Source organism: Oncorhynchus mykiss, chromosome 25, assembly GCF_057628025.1.
Source record: "Oncorhynchus mykiss isolate SJ-2025 chromosome 25, ASM5762802v1, whole genome shotgun sequence".
Classification (NCBI taxonomy): Eukaryota; Metazoa; Chordata; class Actinopteri; order Salmoniformes; family Salmonidae; genus Oncorhynchus; species Oncorhynchus mykiss.
The window spans coordinates 27349605-27368662 of record NC_143046.1 but is presented as its reverse complement, the minus strand read 5'-3'; the positions used below and the strand labels follow the sequence as shown (position 1 = coordinate 27368662).

The 19058-nt window shown below is 42.2% G+C and overlaps 1 protein-coding gene and 5 pseudogenes across 5 annotated transcripts; all 6 read left to right on the top strand.

Moving 5' to 3' along the window:
* Positions 1–132: 132 nt before the first annotated feature.
* On the top strand, positions 133–3196 carry LOC118946035 (protocadherin alpha-3 pseudogene; annotated as a pseudogene). Its single transcript, XR_016491611.1, has one exon. The product of XR_016491611.1 is annotated as a protocadherin alpha-3 pseudogene (transcript).
* A 98-nt stretch (positions 3197–3294) lies between these two features.
* On the top strand, positions 3295–5744 carry LOC149971601 (protocadherin alpha-3 pseudogene; annotated as a pseudogene).
* A 620-nt stretch (positions 5745–6364) lies between these two features.
* LOC118945984 (protocadherin alpha-3 pseudogene) lies at positions 6365–9133 on the top strand (annotated as a pseudogene). The gene is made up of 2 exons (XR_016491539.1): positions 6365–8769; positions 9130–9133. The product of XR_016491539.1 is annotated as a protocadherin alpha-3 pseudogene (transcript).
* LOC149971600 (protocadherin alpha-3 pseudogene) lies at positions 9132–12026 on the top strand (annotated as a pseudogene). Its single transcript, XR_016491538.1, has 2 exons — positions 9132–11666; positions 12021–12026. The product of XR_016491538.1 is annotated as a protocadherin alpha-3 pseudogene (transcript).
* A 66-nt stretch (positions 12027–12092) lies between these two features.
* LOC110504430 (protocadherin alpha-7-like) lies at positions 12093–14665 on the top strand. The gene has a single exon (XM_021583194.3). It carries the CDS (start codon positions 12239–12241, stop codon positions 14663–14665), a length of 2427 nt encoding a protein of 808 aa, XP_021438869.3. The 5' UTR covers positions 12093–12238.
* Positions 14666–15300: 635 nt separating this feature from the next.
* On the top strand, positions 15301–18730 carry LOC149971599 (protocadherin alpha-8 pseudogene; annotated as a pseudogene). Its single transcript, XR_016491610.1, has one exon. The product of XR_016491610.1 is annotated as a protocadherin alpha-8 pseudogene (transcript).
* Positions 18731–19058: the final 328 nt, after the last annotated feature.

Here is a 19058-nt window from a genome sequence, read left to right as displayed (position 1 = left end):
GATAGACATAAAGGATTGTCTTCTATTTCGCTGATGAAACATTGGATAAAGTGTGGATAGAACCCCGTTTGCCATCTGATCTTCAGGATTGTATTTTTTCATTGAGGATTGTCTTTCATTTTATATTTAACGATGGGAGACGGAGGACAAAGGCACAGATGGGAGTACTGGTGTGTTGCTCTGCGTTTCTCTTTGCTGCTGTGCATCGTGGAGCAGGTTTCGGCTCAGATAAGGTACTCTATTCCAGAGGAGGTGAAAGAGGGATCCGTTGTTGGAAATGTTGCTAAGGATTTGGGTCTTGACGTCAGTACTTTGTTGGAGAGGCGGTTTCGTATCGTTTCTGGATCTAAGGACGCTCTTTTCCAGGTTAATCAGAACAATGGCGTCTTGTATGTTCATAAGAATATTGACAGAGAGGAGCTTTGTGTCGGAAATGTTGCATGTGTGATAGATCTAGAGATCATTGTTGAAAACCCGTTAGAAGTCCATTACGTAGGTGTAGAAATAACAGACATAAACGACCATACCCCCAGCTTCTCCGAGAAAGATATACACATCAAAATAGCTGAGAATAAATTGCCAGGGGCTCGTTTTGAACTCCAGGCTGCGCGTGATTTGGACTATGGCATAAATTCAGTACGTACCTATAAATTAAATCAAAACGAGCATTTTGATGTAGAGTTGCGAGATAGCGGGGAAGGTTATAAAATCCCTTTTTTGGTTTTACAGAAAGCCTTAGATAGGGAACTGAAGACCAAACATGTATTACTATTGACAGCATTGGATGGGGGGAATCCACCTGGAACAGGTACTCTGAACATCACTGTCACAGTCCTTGATACAAATGATAATCAACCTGTATGTAGCCAAGACGTCTACTCAGTGACGTTACAGGAAAATGCTGATATCGGTAGGATTGTAGTAAGGGTTAACGCAACTGATACAGACCATGGATCAAATGGAGAAGTTGAATATACACTTGGTAGGAATTTAAAGCGTGGAGTATATGACATATTTGAACTGGATAGCCTCACTGGAGATATTCGGGTTAAAGGTCCAGTAGATTTCGAGGATAATGAGGTGTACAGGTTAAATATAGAGGCGTCTGATAAAGGCCAACCTCCACTGACTGTTGACTGTCGAGTTATTATAAAGATAACTGATGTAAATGACAATAAACCATCTATTGGTGTTACGTCCCTCTCTAAGACGGTGTCTGAAGTTTCTAAACCAGGAACTGTTATTTCTCTCATTAGTGTGACAGATAAAGATTCCGGTATTAATGCTAAAGTGCTTGCTAGTATATCTGAAGACGTGCCATTTGAGTTAAAGTCATCATATAAAGAAAACGTTTATTCTGTCGTCACAAAGGGCCGTTTAGACAGAGAACTCGTGTCCCATTATGACATCACTATAACAGCCACTGACTGTGGTCAGCCTCCTCTGTCCACATTCAACACTCTGAACGTCCAGATATCAGATGTGAACGATAACAGCCCAGAATTCTCCCAAAACCCTATTGAGCTGTACTTACTGGAAAATAACGCCCCTGGTGCGTCCATATTCTCTGTAAGCGCCTCTGATAAAGACTTAAATGAAAATGCAGCAATTTCATATCACATTGTTAGAGGTGAAGGGACACAAAATGTTATTGCATCTTTCCTGAATATCAATTCTGGCAATGGACTCGTTTCCGCTCTAAAAAGCTTTGACTTTGAAACCCTCAAAACATTTAAATTCCAAGTTGTAGCTACAGACTCAGGAACTCCGTCACTAAGCAGCAACGTCACAATAAACGTGTTCATTCTGGATCAGAACGACAACGCTCCAGTGATCTTGTATCCAGTCAGCGCTAATGGTTCCGCTGCAGGTGTGGAGGAGATTCTCCGCAATGTGAACGCAGGCCATTTGGTGACTAAAGTGAGAGCCTATGACGCTGATATAGGATATAACGGCTGGTTATTATTTTCACTGCAGGAAATTACTGACCACAGTCTCTTTGCCTTGGACCGTTATACAGGACAGATAAGGACACTTCGGTCATTCACAGAGACAGACGAGACTGAGCATAAACTGGTCATACTGGTAAAAGACAATGGGAACGTTTCACTCTCAGCAACAGCTACTGTGATTATCAACGTTGTGGAGCCCAAAGAGGCTTTTGCAGCTTCTGATGTTAAAAGCGCAGTAAAAGACGAGGAGGAGAACAGCGTTACATTTTATTTGATCATAACTTTGATGTCAGTTTCAGCACTTTTTATCATCAGTATCATCGTGTTGATTGTAATGCAGTGCTCCAAAGCCCCAGACTATTCCTCCAAGTATTTACAAGATGTGAATTACGACGGGACACTGTGCCACAGCATCCAGTACCGATCCGGAGACAAACGGTACATGTTAGTTGGACCCAGAATGAGTATAGGTTCTACTATTGTCCCGGGTAGCAACGGGAATACTCTAGTGGTACCTGATCACAGGAGGAGAGCTTCTGGAGAGGTAAGAAGTGTCTTTGAGCATTAAACTTTGAAAGCATATGGCTGGTTATTTGAATGTATTTATCGTGCGTAATGAGATGTATGCCTGAAGATTAAGCGCTTACTATCTACCTTGATGGCGCTGAATTAGTGATAAGTCTCTTGAAATTGTTTTTTGTTTATATGGGCATGAGATATGCTGATATTTGAAAACGTTGACTGATTAGTCAAAAACTAGGTCCCAACATGACACGTGAGTGTAATTTCCCTGTCTACAAACTGCTTTTCTGTGCGTAATGGAGAACTGAACTCGTTCATGCAATTGCTGTCCACCCCCTGTGGTGCTGATTTACAAGATCATTGTTTTTCTTTGCAATCGTGTATGTACCATGCCTGTCTTTTACATCTGTAGACCTCCACATTCATTTAGTCCCAGTCCTTTTCATTTTACTCCCACTAAACCTTTCATCGTCACACGCCTGTAACTGTAATATAGTGCTGGTTAATTTGCTGATTCTAATACAGAAAGGTATTTTCGTATGTACTCATGGTCAACGGTAGATCGGTCCGCAGTGTGTCAGTATAACACAAGGAGACTTTCTGGTACTGTTATACTAGGCCCTGCCCCTCTCTGTGCTGTTTAGTTCCCCGCAGATACAGAGAGAGTCTTGGGGACATCAAATCAAGGCGTGATATTTCAGACAAATACTTTTTTCCCCGGTTTGCTGAACGATTCGATTCGGTATGGATCATTACGACTTTGCCATCTGATCATTAGGATTGTAATTTCTCATTGACAACAGGGTTTGATTCTTTAACGATGGGAGACGGAGGACAAAGGCGCAGATGGGAGTACTGGTGTGTTGCTCTGCGTTTCTCTTTGCTGCTGTGCTTCGTGGAGCAGGTTTCGGCTCAGATAAGGTACTCTATTCCAGAGGAGGTGAAAGAGGGATCCGTTGTTGGAAATGTTGCTAAGGATTTGGGTCTTGACGTCAGTACTTTGTTGGAGAGGCGGTTTCGTATCGTTTCTGGATCTAAGGACGCTCTTTTCCAGGTTAATCAGAACAATGGCGTCTTGTATGTTCATACGAATGTCGACAGAGAGGAGCTCTGTGATGGCAACAGCGCTTGTTTAATAAACCTGAAAATCGTTGTTGAAAACCCTTTAGAAATCCATTATGTAGGTGTAGAAGTAACTGATGTGAATGACAATTCTCCCAGTTTTCCAGAGAAGGAGCAGCAATTTGATATAGCGGAGCACACCTCTATGGGGACGCGCTTCCAAATACATGCAGCGCGTGACCCTGACGTCGGAAAAAATTCTATTTGGGCTTACAAAGTAACATCAAATGATCATTTTGAAATCGATGTGCGGCAAAGCGACGAGGACAAAATACCGTTTTTAGTTTTAAAGAAGTCGCTAGATAGGGAACAAAACCACAATTACACACTTCTCCTAACAGCGATAGATGGAGGTATTCCTCAAAGATCAGGCACGCTAAATGTTACAATTGTTGTTCTAGATAGTAATGATAACCGTCCCGTCTTTAGTCAGGATACATATAATGTTAGGATACAAGAAAACGTTGGAGTTGGTACAGTTGTTATTAGAGTAAATGCAACTGATGCAGATGAGGGAAGTAATAGTGAGGTTGAGTTCAGCCTGGGTAAAACCTTAAGGAGAAAAGTCTATGATATGTTTGAACTGGATAGGCTAACTGGAGACATTAGAGTTAAAGGTGAGGTGGACTTCGAGGACACAGAGGTGTATAAACTAGATGTTCAGGCCTCGGACAAAGGACAACCTCCACTGACTGTGGAATGTAGAGTGATCATAAAGATAATCGATATTAATGACAATGAGCCAGATATAGAGGTGACATCACTGTCTAATTTAGTTTCTGAAGATTCCAAACCAGGAACTGTTATTTCTCTCATAAGTGTCAGTGATAAAGACTCCGGTATCAATGGAAAAGTGTTGTGTAGTCTGTTAGGAGATGTACCTTTTGAGTTAAAACCTTCCTTTCAGGATAATATGTACTCTTTAGTGACCAAAAAGCGCTTGGATCGTGAACTCGTCTCCCATTATGACATCACAATAACAGCCACTGACTGTGGTCAGCCTCCTCTGTCCACATTTAAAATTCTGAACGTCCAGATATCAGATGTGAACGATAACAGCCCAGAATTCTCTCAAAACCCTCTTGAGCTGTACTTACTGGAAAATAACGCCCCTGGTGCATCCATATTCTCTGTAACCGCAACAGATAAAGACTTGAATGAAAATGCTGCGATTTCATATCACGTTGTTAGAGGTGAAGGGACACAGAATGATATGACATCTTTCCTGAATATCAATTCTGATAATGGACTCGTTTCCGCTCTAAAAAGTTTTGACTTTGAAAGCTTCAAAACATTCCAATTCCAAGTTGTAGCTACAGACTCTGGAAATCCGTCACTAAGCAGCAACGTCACAATAAACGTGTTCATACTGGATCAGAACGACAACGCTCCTCTGATCTTGTATCCAGTCAGCGCTAACGGTTCCACTGAAGGTATGGAGGAGATTTCCCGCAATGTGAACGCAGGCCATTTGGTGACTAAAGTGAGAGCCTATGACGCTGATATAGGATATAACGGCTGGTTATTATTTTCACTGCAGGAAGTTACTGACCACAGTCTCTTTGCTTTGGACCGTTATACAGGACAGATAAGGACACTTCGGTCATTCACAGAGACAGACGAGGCTGAGCATAAACTGGTCATACTGGTAAAAGACAATGGGAACGTTTCACTCTCAGCAACAGCTACTGTGATTATCAACGTTGTGGAGCCCAAAGAGGCTTTTGCAGTGTCTGATGTTAAAAGCGCAGTAAAAGACGAGGAGGAGAACAGCGTTACATTTTATTTGATCATAACTTTGATGTCCGTTTCAGCACTTTTTATCATCAGTATCATCGTGTTGATTGTAATGCAGTGCTCCAAAGCCCCAGACGATTCCTCCAAATATTTACAAGATGTGAATTACGACGGGACACTGTGCCACAGCATCCAGTACCGATCCGGAGACAAACGGTACATGTTAGTTGGACCCAGAATGAGTATAGGTTCTACTATTGTCCCGGGCAGCAATGGGAATACTCTAGTGGTACCTGATCACAGGAGAAGTGCGTCTGGAGAGGTGAGCTATGTGCATGCATAATCTCTTGTGTTTGTTGGTCGCTTTATATGGGTGTGTTTGTGAGATATGCAGATCTCTCCCTTCAAGTAGTTGAGTAGTCAAAGCCAGGTCCCAACATGACTCAATTGTCTACAAACAGGTTTTCTGTGCATAATGTATATTGTATGTGGTTGCTGTCCACTCTAGTGGTGCTGAATTAAACAGTAATTGTTTGTGTTGAAAGCTCGACTCTGCCATCCTATTTGAATGTGTTCTCCTCTATATCAACTTCGTATCCTACTGTTCCATTTAATTGTATTCTTCCTCAACCTTTCTTCATCCTTTGATTATGCCTTTAATTAAAGTGACCCAGTGCAACCGGGCCTTCTAGCAATACAAAAAGCGGAAAAACGAATTTATTTTACAATACTATATTCTCGTGTGGTCTACGCAGCAGACAGGAGCTTGGACCGCAGGGTGTCAGTATAACATAAGGAGACTGTCAGGTATTTACTCTTAGAGTAGGCTCTGCCCCTCTCTGGGCTGTTTTGTTCTACACATACCGAGAGAGTGGTCCAGACATCAGAACAAGACTTGCCATGTCAGAGCAGGCTATAATTGTTTACTGACTGAGAAGTTGAATTCAGTATGGATCATTGCAAGTTGGTCATCTGATCATTAGGATTGTATTTTTTCATTGAGGACAGTGTTTTTGTTCCGCTGTTTAACGATGGGAGACGGAGGACAAAGGCGCAGATGGGAGTACTGGTGTGTTGCTCTGCGTTTCTCTTTGCTGCTGTGCTTCGTGGAGCAGGTTTCGGCTCAGATAAGGTACTCTATTCCAGAGGAGGTGAAAGAGGGGTCCGTTGTTGGAAATGTTGCTAAGGATTTGGGTCTTGACGTCAGTATTTTGGTGGAGAGGCGGTTTCGTATCGTTTCTGGATCTGAGGACGCTCTTTTCCAGGTTAATCAGAACAATGGCGTCTTGTATGTTCATAAGAATATCGACAGAGAGGAGCTCTGTGATGGCAGTAGTGCGTGCATGATAAACCTGAAAATCGTTGTTGAGAATCCTCTAGAAATACATTATGTGGGGATAGAGATAAGTGATGTGAACGACCATTCACCCAGTTTCTCAGAGAAAGAACAGAATTTGGAAATAGCAGAATCTACTCTGCCAGGCACAGGTTTCCAGTTACAGGCAGCACGTGATCCAGATTCCGGAATGAATTCTATTCGTTTATATAAATTAAGCCATACTGAATATTTTGATCTGGAGCTGCGGGACACTGGAGAAGAAGGAAAACTCCCTGTTTTGAAATTACATAAACCTCTCGATAGGGAACGTGAAAGCAAACATATTTTAGTTTTAACGGCCATCGATGGCGGTAGCCCGCCAAGATCAGGGCATGTCAACATTTCAGTCACTGTTCTTGATAATAATGACAACAGACCTATTTTCAACCAGGACGTTTATTCTGTGACAATACATGAAAACGGTGCAGTTGGAACAATTGTTGCTAAAGTTAATGCTACCGATTTGGACGACGGTGTTTATTCTGAAATTATATATTCATTCGTGAAAAACCTAAAAAGAAAAGTATATGATACTTTTAGCTTAGATTCCAATACCGGTGAAATATCAGTGAAGGGTAATATCGACTTTGAGGATACTGAAGTTTACAGAGCTGATGTTATGGCATCAGATAAGGGACAGCCCCCTATGAGGACAGAATGTAGGGTTATCATAAAAATACTTGACGTAAATGATAACAAACCCGAGATAGAGGTAACATCCCTTTCCAATAAGGTCTCTGAAGATTCCAAACCAGGAACTGTTATTTCTCTCATAAGTGTAACTGACAAAGACTCCGGCATTAACGGTAAAGTCATTTGCAGTCTGTCAGAAGATGTACCTTTTGAATTGAAACCTTCATTTCAAGATAACACGTACTCTTTAGTTACGAAGCAGCGTTTAGATCGAGAACTTGTGTCCCTGTATGACATCACAATAACAGCCACTGACTGTGGTCAGCCTCCTCTGTCCACATTCAAAACTCTGAACGTCCAGATATCAGACGTGAACGATAACAGTCCAGAATTCTACCAAAACCCTCTTGAGCTGTACTTAGTGGAAAATAACGTACCTGGTGGGTCCATATTCTCTGTAAGCGCCGCAGATAAAGACTTGAATGAAAATGCTGCGATTTTATATCACATTGTTAGAGGGGAAGGAACACAGAACGCCATGGCACCTGTCCTGAATATCAATTCTGATAATGGACTTATATCCGCACTGAAAAGCTTTGACTTTGAAACGCTCAAAACGTTCCAATTCCAAGTTGTAGCTACAGACTCTGGAACTCCGTCACTAAGCAGCAACGTCACAGTGAATGTGTTCATTCTGGATCAGAACGACAACGCTCCAGTGATCTTGTATCCAGTCAGCGCTAACGGTTCCGCTGAAGGTGTGGAGGAGATTCCCCGCAATGTGAACGCAGGCCATTTGGTGACTAAAGTGAGAGCCTATGACGCTGATATAGGATATAACGGCTGGTTATTATTTTCACTGCAGGAAGTTACTGACCACAGTCTCTTTGCTTTGGACCGTTATACAGGACAGATAAGGACACTTCGGTCATTCACAGAGACAGACGAGGCTGAGCATAAACTGGTCATACTGGTAAAAGACAATGGGAACGTTTCACTCTCAGCAACAGCTACTGTGCTTATCAACGTTGTGGAGCCCAAAGAGGCTTTTGCAGCTTCTGATGTTAAAAGCGCAGTAAAAGACGAGGAGGAGAACAGCATTACATTTTATTTGATCATAACTTTGGGGTCAGTTTCAGCACTTTTTATCATCAGTATCATCGTGTTGATTGTAATGCAGTGCTCCAAAGCCCCAGATGATTCCTCCAAGTATTTACAAGATGTGAATTACGACGGGACACTGTGCCACAGTATCCAGTACCGATCCGGAGACAAACGGTACATGTTAGTTGGACCCAGAATGAGTATAGGTTCTACTATTGTCCCGGGCAGCAATGGGAATACTCTAGTGGTACCTGACCACAAGAGGAGAGCTTCTGGAGAGGTAAGAGCTATTTCAAAGCATTTCAACAGTTACACTATTTTGTATATAAAGTATCGTGTTGGTCATTTGATTTGTTTTCTGGTTCATTGGAATGTCTTTAGTGTTCGTGATGAAGTACAGGCTGCTGACTCGGTCGCTGTCCACCTTGGTGGTGCTGAATCAACAGCTTACTTGTTGTATGTATGTGTTGGAGTCCATCTCAGTCTCTCTTTCCCTTTACACATTTTCTATATTCCTTGACTGCTACGACATAGCTATTGCAACTAGAAAACAGACAATATCTCCAAGTTTATAAAGGTATAGAATCTGTATCCCGGACCACAGGATGTCAGTGTAATAAATTAGACTGTTGGTAGATTAGGCCCTGCCCCTCTGGGCTGTTTCCACCCCCACACATACAGATAGAGTACGGTGGACATCAGAACAAGACGTGCTCATGTGTACAGATAATACATTTATTATTTTTCCGGTGCTTAAGAATTGTATTCAGTAGGCCTATGGATCGTTACGAGTCGGTCATCTGATCACTAGGAATTTATTTTTTATTTGAGGATTGTGCTTAATTGTCTGTTTAACGATGGGAGACGGAGGACAAAGGCGCAGAATGGAATATTGGTGTGTTGCTCTGCGTTTCTCTTTGCTGCTGTGCTTCGTGGAGCAGGTTTCGGCTCAGATAAGGTACTCTATTCCAGAGGAGGTGAAAGAGGGATCCGTTGTTGGAAATGTTGCTAAGGATTTTGGTCTTGACGTCAGTAGTTTGTTGGCGAGGCGGTTTCGTATCGTTTCTGGATCTAAGGACGCTCTTTTCCAGGTTAATCAGAACAATGGCGTCTTGTATGTTCATAAGAATATCGACAGAGAGGAGCTCTGTGATGGCAGTAGTGCGTGCATGATAAACCTGAAAATCGTTGTTGAGGATCCTCTAGAAATACATTATGTTCAGTTAGAAATCAAAGATGTCAATGACCATTCACCTATGTTCACAGAAAAGGAGCAGCATTTTGAAATAGCAGAACACGTCCCTCCGGGAACTCGCTTACAAATTCCGACTGCTCGTGATCCGGACATAGGGGTAAACTCTGTACGTTTTTACAAATTAAGTCAGAATATTTTTTTCGACATTGAGATCAAAGATAGCGATGAGGACAAAATACCATTTTTAATATTAAAGAAATCTCTAGATAGGGAGAACAGAATCAACCACTCATTGGTTTTAACTGCTATCGATGGAGGGAATCCGCCAAAATCAGGATCTCTAAATATAACCGTTACTGTTCTTGACGTAAATGATAACAAGCCTGTTTTTAGTCAAGACACATACTCTGTAACTTTACAAGAAAACGCCCCTATTGGTACCATCGTTGTAAAAGTAAATGCTACTGATCTAGATGAAGGGTTAAACCGTGTTGTTGAATACTCTCTTGGCAGAAACCTCAAGAGCAAAGTTTATGACGTGTTTGAATTGGATAGCGTTACAGGTGAAATTACAGTTAAGGCCCAGGTAGACTTTGATGACACCGAGGTGTACAAACTAAGTGTGCAAGCATCAGACAGAGGTCAGCCTCCATGGACTGTCGAATGCGGGGTTATCATAAAAATACTTGACGTAAATGATAACAAACCCGAGATAGAAGTAACATCCCTTTCCAATATGGTCTCTGAAGATTCCAAACCAGGAACTGTTATTTCTCTCATAAGTGTCAGTGATAAAGACTCCGGTATCAATGGAAAAGTGTTGTGTAGTCTGTTAGGAGATGTACCTTTTGAGTTAAAACCTTCCTTTCAGGATAATATGTACTCTTTAGTGACCAAACAACGATTAGACAGAGAGTTTGTGTCCCATTATCACATCACAATATCAGCCACTGACTGTGGTCAGCCTCCTCTGTCCACATTCAAAACTCTGAGCATCCAGATATCAGATGTGAACGATAACAGTCCAGAATTCTCTCAAAACCCTCTTGAGCTGTACTTAGTGGAAAATAACGCCCCCGGTGCATTCATATTCTCTGTAATCGCCACTGACAAAGACTTAAATGAGAATGCAGCAATTTCATATCACATTGTTAGAGGCGAAGGGACTCAAAATGGTATGACATCTTTCTTGAATATCAATTCTGATAATGGACATATTTCCGCTCTAAAAAGCTTTGACTTTGAAACCATCAAAACATTCCAATTCCAAGTTGTAGCTACAGACTCTGGAACTCCGTCACTAAGCAGCAACGTCACAATAAACGTGTTCATTCTGGATCAGAACGACAACGCTCCAGTGATCTTGTACCCAGTTAATAATAATGGTTCCGCTGAAGGTGTGGAGGAGATTCCCCGTAATATGAACGCAGGCCATTTGGTCGCTAAAGTGAGAGCCTATGACGCTGATATAGGATATAACGGCTGGTTATTATTTTCACTGCAGGAAGTTACTGACCACAGTCTCTTTGCTTTGGACCGTTATACAGGACAGATAAGGACACTTCGGTCGTTCACAGAGACAGACGAGGCTGAGCACAAACTGGTCATACTGGTGAAAGACAATGGGAACGTTTCACTCTCAGCAACAGCTACTGTGATTATCAACGTTGTGGAGCCCAAAGAGGCTTTTGCAGCTTCTGATGTTAAAAGTGCAGTAAAAGACGAGGAGGAGAACAGCGTTACATTTTATTTGATCATAACTTTGATGTCAGTTTCAGCACTTTTTATCATCAGTATCATCGTGTTGATTGTAATGCAGTGCTCCAAAGCCCCAGTCGATTCCTCCAAGTATTTACAAGATGTGAATTACGACGGGACACTGTGCCACAGCATCCAGTACCGATCCGGAGACAAACGGTACATGTTAGTTGGACCCAGAATGAGTATAGGTTCTACTATTGTCCCGGGCAGCAATGGGAATACTCTAGTGGTACCTGATCACAGGAGAAGTGCTTCTGGAGAGGTAAGACATGTATGTCTCTGTAATTGTATAGAAATCGCATAGATTATTGTCCCATTTAAAAGAAAGTTAATATATTTATTTGAACTACGGGGTCTTGTTTGAGTGGGTCTAATATGTTTTTTCGGAGTATGGCTTTGGCGTTTTAACAAACCTACACCTCTCACAGGGTCTGTCCTTGAAATCAGAGGATCAGGCGTCAACACCACATTTGAAAGTGGTCGCTGTCCACGACAATTGTTCTGAAACACTTTTCAGTTCAAAGTGTTATTTGACATGTCACATATTTATGTTTCGGTTTGAGTTGCTGCGCATGAAACCCATTCTCCTAATGCGCGTGGTGTCGCTGCTTTACAGTGTTAGAAACATGCATTTAGTTTGAATCCCTCCCTCCCTTTGTCGTGTTGCCTCATTAAAAATCATTCGAGTCTAGTGAAATGGGCACTTGCTTTCTGGAATGGAGAATACCATCCGCATGGATACTTGCTTGAATCTTTTTCGTGGATGAACTTGGCACCTTGATTTTTCTGGATGAAGCGGACTGTAATGGTTCCAAAATAACAGGGCTTGTCAAAATGATAGACAGACAGAGAAGAGAGGCGCCTCACTGGGCGATGCTGTCGTTTGTATTTTTGTTGTGCTTCTCCCGTGGAGCTTATTGTCAAATACGCTATTCTATCGCCGAGGAGTCGAAAGAAGGTTCTTATGTGGGAGATGTAGCAAAGGATTTGGGGTTCAGTGTGGATATACTGGCGGAGCGAAGGTTTCGGATTGTATCTGGCTCTAAGGAAGGTCTTTTGCAGATAAACCAAGATAATGGCGTGTTGTATGTGAACAGGAACATCGACAGGGAGGAGCTGTGTGAGAAAAACATTGTGTGTTTAATCAACCTAAAAACCGTCGCCGAAAATCCAATGGAAATACATTATGTTGAGATTGAAATTACGGATATAAATGACCATTCTCCCATTTTTCCAGAAAACGAGAAACGCTTAGAGATAGCAGAGAATGCTGTGCTCCAAGGAACGCGCTTTCCTCTTGACGCTGCGCGTGACCCTGATGTTGGAGCAAATAGTCTCCGTAAGTACACTCTCAGTCAAAACGATAACTTTGACTTAGATGTTAAAACTCGCGGTGAGGATAAAATTCCTTTTCTGATTTTGAAAAAGCCGCTAGACAGAGAGCAGAAACCTGAAATTCGACTGATTTTGACTGCGTTTGACGGCGGTGAGACCGCAAGATCTGGCACAGTCAATATAACAATACATGTGATTGATGTCAATGACAACGCACCAGTCTTTGACAGGCAGTTGTATACGGTAACTTTATATGAAAATCCTCCAGTAGGTGCCTCAGTCCTAAGATTACACGCCACGGATATAGATGATGGCGCCAACGGACAGGTTATATACACTTTTGATAACAGTCTTAAAAACAAAGCGTTCGATTTATTCGAGATAGATGATGTTACAGGTGAGATCACTGTAAAAGGATTAATAGATTTTGAAGAGCAGAGTGTTTATGAAATTGACATTCAGGCCTCTGACAAAGGTCCGGTTACATTGACTGGTCACTGTAGTGTTGTTATTAACGTGAAAGATGTAAATGACAACGCACCTGAGATGGACGTGACGTCCCTATCAAGCCAAGTCCCCGAGGATGCACGACCCGGTACAGCGGTAGCTCTTATCAGCGTGTTTGATATGGACTCTGGTGAAAACGGCGTAGTTATATGTACAATCTCAGACAACATCCCTTTCGAATTAAAACCGTCTTTTCAGAAAAATATGTATTCGTTGATTACTAAAAGCAGATTGGACAAAGAGTCAGAGCCTATGTACACAGTGAGAATAACTTCTACAGATAAAGGACTCCCATCACTGTCTTCCCACAAAACCATCACAGTCCATATTTCAGACGTTAATGATAACAGTCCTGTGTTTTCTCAGAGTCAGTATACTTTTTATGTACCGGAAAACAATGCTCCACACGCGTCTGTGTTTTCCATGAGCGCCTCAGATAGAGACCAAGATGAAAACGCTCGTGTGTCTTATAACATTTGGAAAAGTGATGGCGACGCTCCTACTGTATACTACCTAAATATTAATTCTGATGATGGTAACATTTACGCGCTAAAAAGCTTTGACTTCGAAACCCTCAAAACATTCCAATTCCAAGTTGTAGCTACAGACTCTGGAATTCCGTCACTAAGCAGCAACGTCACAGTGAATGTGTTCATTCTGGATCAGAACGACAACGTTCCAGTGATCTTGTATCCAGTCAGCGCTAATGGTTCCGCTGCAGGCGTGGAGGAGATTCCCCGCAATGTGAACGCAGGCCATTTAGTGACTAAAGTGAGAGCCTATGACGCTGATATAGGATATAACGGCTGGTTATTATTTTCACTGCAGGAAGTTACTGACCACAGTCTCTTTGCTTTGGACCGCTATACAGGACAGATTAGGACACTTCGGTCATTCACAGAGACAGACGAGGCTGAGCATAAACTGGTCATACTGGTAAAAGACAATGGGAACGTTTCACTCTCAGCAACAGCTACTGTGATTATCAACGTTGTGGAGCCCAAAGAGGCTTTTGCAGCTTCTGATGTTAAAAGCGCAGTAAAAGACGAGGAGGAGAACAGCGTTACATTTTATTTGATCATAACTTTGATGTCAGTTTCAGCACTTTTTATCATCAGTATCATCGTGTTGATTGTAATGCAGTGCTCCAAAGCCCCAGTCGATTCCTCCAAGTATTTACAAGATGTGAATTACGACGGGACACTGTGCCACAGCATCCAGTACCGATCCGGAGACAAACGGTACATGTTAGTTGGACCCAGAATGAGTATAGGTTCTACTATTGTCCCGGGCAGCAATGGGAATACTCTAGTGGTACCTGACCACAGGAGGAGAGTTTCTGGAGAGGTGAGGAGATTAATACGTTTTTATACAAGTCACATAACATCGTACATGGTCCTCATAAACCATGTAGACTGAACTGTACAGTGCATTGAGTGTCTAAATACAATCATGTTATCTTGGGCATTTAATAAAAAACTTGCTTTGCTGTTTAGGTTTGTGTACTGGTGTATTTGTTTTAGTACTGTAATGTACGACAGTATGGAGGGAATCGTCTTGCATTTCTGTTTTGTAATTCATCAAGTGTCCTTTTTATACCATATATTTTACCTTAGAATAGTTTGTGCGGGACATGCTAAATCAATCTAAAAGGAATTCAAAGTGGTTGTTTTTTGGACGCAGCGTTGTGCCCTCGTGGTGTGTCGCTGTGCATTAGCGTGGTTCTGAAATGCTCGGATGTCTCGCAGCTCTGCAGGAGAACATATACCGTGCAGATAAAGCGACATGCTTCATTTGATATTTTTTGTAAATCTGTATCAGTTGCTGGGTAGATAATAGTAGCCTTCATTTGCCTACACACAGTGTATATTTATGATTGTCTGTCTCTGTGTGTTTGTGCCAAACATGCTTCTGGTGCTGGAGTAGCCAATGTCCTTTACACAACCATGCAATCAATGTGTGGTAGCATCGCATGGTGTCAGTGCTTAACTAGAATAACGCTCTTGAAAGCAACGCTCACGTCACATTTTTGCATCCTCCCCTTAGTTGGTTTATCATTCAGTAGCTAGCTGACAAGGGTCGTAAGCAACAAGGAGATATTTCATACTCACTTGAACGGAACTAAAAATGCTTTTTTCGAATAATGAGCTATGATCCTATTTGGGAATGCAATGGGTAAGGTTTCGTTAATAATATAGGCATAGTGTCGCGTGCTGTGGATTCTTTTTGGACTAAATATATTTAAAAAAAATGGAACAAAGAGGACATGGAGCATGGTGGGAGCAACGCCGGAGGCTTTGGGCAATGTTAGCTTTGGTTCTCTTTTGGAGCGGAGCTTCAGCACAGATAACATATTCCATCTCTGAAGAGCTTAAGGAAGGAACTGTCGTGGGGAATATAGCTAAGGATTTGGGAATAGATCTGAGCACCTTGAAGGAGAGGGGATTTCGAATCGTGTCTGGCTCGACGGAGCCCCTTTTCCAGGTAAACCAGAATGACGGCATCTTGTATTTGCACCGAAAAATAGACCGAGAGGAGGCGTGTGAACGGAGCAGCGTGTGTTTGATCAACCTGAAAACCGTTCTGGAGAACCCGCTGGAGATCCATTATGTCTCAGTGGAGGTGTTAGATGTTAACGACCATTCTCCCAGCTTTCCTGAGAAAGAGAAACGGTTAGAGATATTTGAGTCAGCCTTACCAGGGGCGCGATTTCAGCTCCAGGCTGCGCTCGACACTGATGGTGGACAATACTCAGTTCAACAGTATAAACTCAGTCACAACGATCATTTCCGTTTGGAAGTTAAAGACCGAGGTGATGATGGCAAAATCCCGATATTAATATTACATAAACCACTGGATAGAGAGGCTGTAAAGAGCCATATATTGCTGCTCACAGCTATTGACGGAGGAAAACCTCCAAGATCTGGAGACATGAGAATAACTGTAGATGTACTGGATATCAATGATAACCCGCCTGTCTATACAAAAGATGCTTACTCTGTATTGGTGAATGAAAATACTATTGTTGGCACAACAATTGTACAAGTAAACGCCACCGATTTGGACGAGGGGCCAAACGGTTTAGTAATGTACTCTTTTGGCAATAGCGTGAATAGTAAATTACGCAAACTCTTTGATCTGAACCCAGTAACAGGGGAAATCATTGTGAGAGGACTGCTAGATTTTGAAGAGAAAAACAAGTACGAACTCGACATACAGGCATCGGATGAAGGACTTGCACCAATGACATCAGATAAAAGCGTAGTAATAAGGATAGTTGACCTCAATGACAACGCACCTGAGATTGAGGTGACATCATTTTCAAGAGCAATCGCCGAGGATTCTAGAACTGGAACCACAGTCGCGCTAATCAGTGTTAATGATTTGGACTCTGGTCTCAACGGGAAAGTTCTCTGCACTGTGATGGAAGACACAACTTTCAAACTAATGCCATCACTACAGGATAATATTTACTCTGTAGTCACCATGTCACCCCTGGATAGGGAAAAACATTCTGAATATGATCTAACAATAGTAGCCACAGACACAGGCCAGCCGTCCCTGTCATCTGTAAAGACTATTAGTGTTGTAGTATCAGATGTGAATGATAACAGTCCAGAGTTTTCACTGAGCCCCTATACTTTCTATGTCACGGAGAATAACGAACCAGGCGCCTCACTTTTTCGCGTGAGTGCGTCTGATCGTGACATAAATGAAAACGCTATTATTTCATATCATATTCTGAGAAACGGTGTCGAGGAGAATAAATGGTCATCGTTCCTCAACATAAATCCTGAAAATGGAAACATTTTGGCGCTAAAAAGCTTTGACTTTGAAACCCTCAAATCATTCAAAATCCAAGTTGTAGCTACAGACTCTGGAATTCCGTCATTAAGCAGCAACGTCACCGTGAATGTGTTCATTCTGGATCAGAACGACAACGCTCCAGTGATCTTGTATCCAGTCAGCGCTAACGGTTCCGCTGAAGGTGTGGAGGAGATTCCCCGCAATATGAACGCAGGCCATTTGGTGACTAAAGTGAGAGCCTATGACGCTGATATAGGATATAACGGCTGGTTATTATTTTCACTGCAGGAAGTTACTGACCACAGTCTCTTTGTTTTGGACCGCTATACAGGACAGATAAGGACACTTCGGTCATTCACAGAGACAGACGAGGCTGAGCATAAACTGGTCATACTGGTAAAAGACAATGGGAACGTTTCACTCTCAGCAACAGCTACTGTGATTATCAACGTTGTGGAGCCCAAAGAGGCTTTTGCAGCTTCTGATGTTAAAAGCGCAGTAAAAGACGAGGAGGAGAACAGCGTTACATTTTATTTGATCATAACTTTGGGGTCAGTTTCAGCACTTTTTATCATCAGTATCACCGTGTTGATTGTAATGCAGTGCTCCAAAGCCCCAGTCGATTCCTCCAAGTATTTACAAGATGTGAATTACGACGGGACACTGTGCCACAGCATCCAGTACCGATCCGGAGACAAACGGTACATGTTAGTTGGACCCAGAATGAGTATAGGTTCTACTATTGTCCCGGGAAGCAATGGGAATACTCTAGTGGTACCTGATCACAGGAGGAGAGCTTCTGGAGAGGTAAGGAGACGAAAACGAATTCATAGTTCACAATGCTCTTACACCTGACCATTGACATGTAGTGCTGATAATATGCTTGAGTTGGATAATTGCATGCGCTATCATTGTATTTGTATGTATTTAATATTTAATTGACTGAAAGGGTTATGTGTGAGTTGGTCAAATATGATGTTTTAAAATCAGAGGGTTGTGTCTGTAACATGATCTGAGAGCTTGGCACGTGGAAGTTAACCTGCTTATTCCCCACCATCACAATCAGGACTTGCCGCTCAGGGCAGGCAGTGCGCTGTCCACCACGGTGGTGCTGAAACGTTGGGCTATTCAACCATAGAGAATGATAGAGGCCTCTAGTGGCCAAACGGACGTTTTAGCATGGGCAGCACCATTTAGTGCTTCCACCATGCTTCCGCCATTTTAAAGTAGCCAAAGTAGTCAACTAGCTGGAGATTCCTATAGGTTGTAGCTTCAATGGCGCTGCCCATGCTGTCACAGACGCTATAGTGGCACAGATATATAAAACAGTCCTCTATCTATCTCTAGGAATTCAATACGCTGTTTGCATAATGAAGTGTTGTCCCCAAAAAAGGACAGCATAAATAGCATGATTTATTTAAATATAGGAGACTTGTTGCATGCTTCAGTACATTTTATTTAAGGGAACCTTTAAGACATATGAATTATGGGTCTGCCAGTCCAGTCATCAAAATCAAATCAAATCTAATTGTATTTGTCACATGCGCAGAATACAACAGTTGCCGACCTTACCGTGACATTCTTATTTGCAAGCCCTTAATTAACCCACAATGCAGATCAAGAAAAAGAGTTAAGAAAATATTTACTAAATTAACTAAAGTAAAACATTTAATTAAAAGTAACACAATAAAATAACAATAAAGAGCCTATATACAGGGGGTACCGGTAACGAGTCAATGTGCGGGGTACAGGCTTGGTCGAGGTAATTTGTACATGTAGGTAGGGGTAAAGTGACTAATAAACGGTGAGTAGCAGTGTAAAAACAAAGGGGATGGCAATGTAAATAGTCCGGGTGGACATTTGATGAATGGACCTAGACTTGGCGCTCTCCTACCGCTTGCTGTGTGGTAGCAGAGTGAACAGTCTATGACCTGGGTGACTGGAGTCTTTGACAATTTTTATTCTAACCTTGTGCTGACCTTTCTCCCTCGTGCGTTGTGCCAAT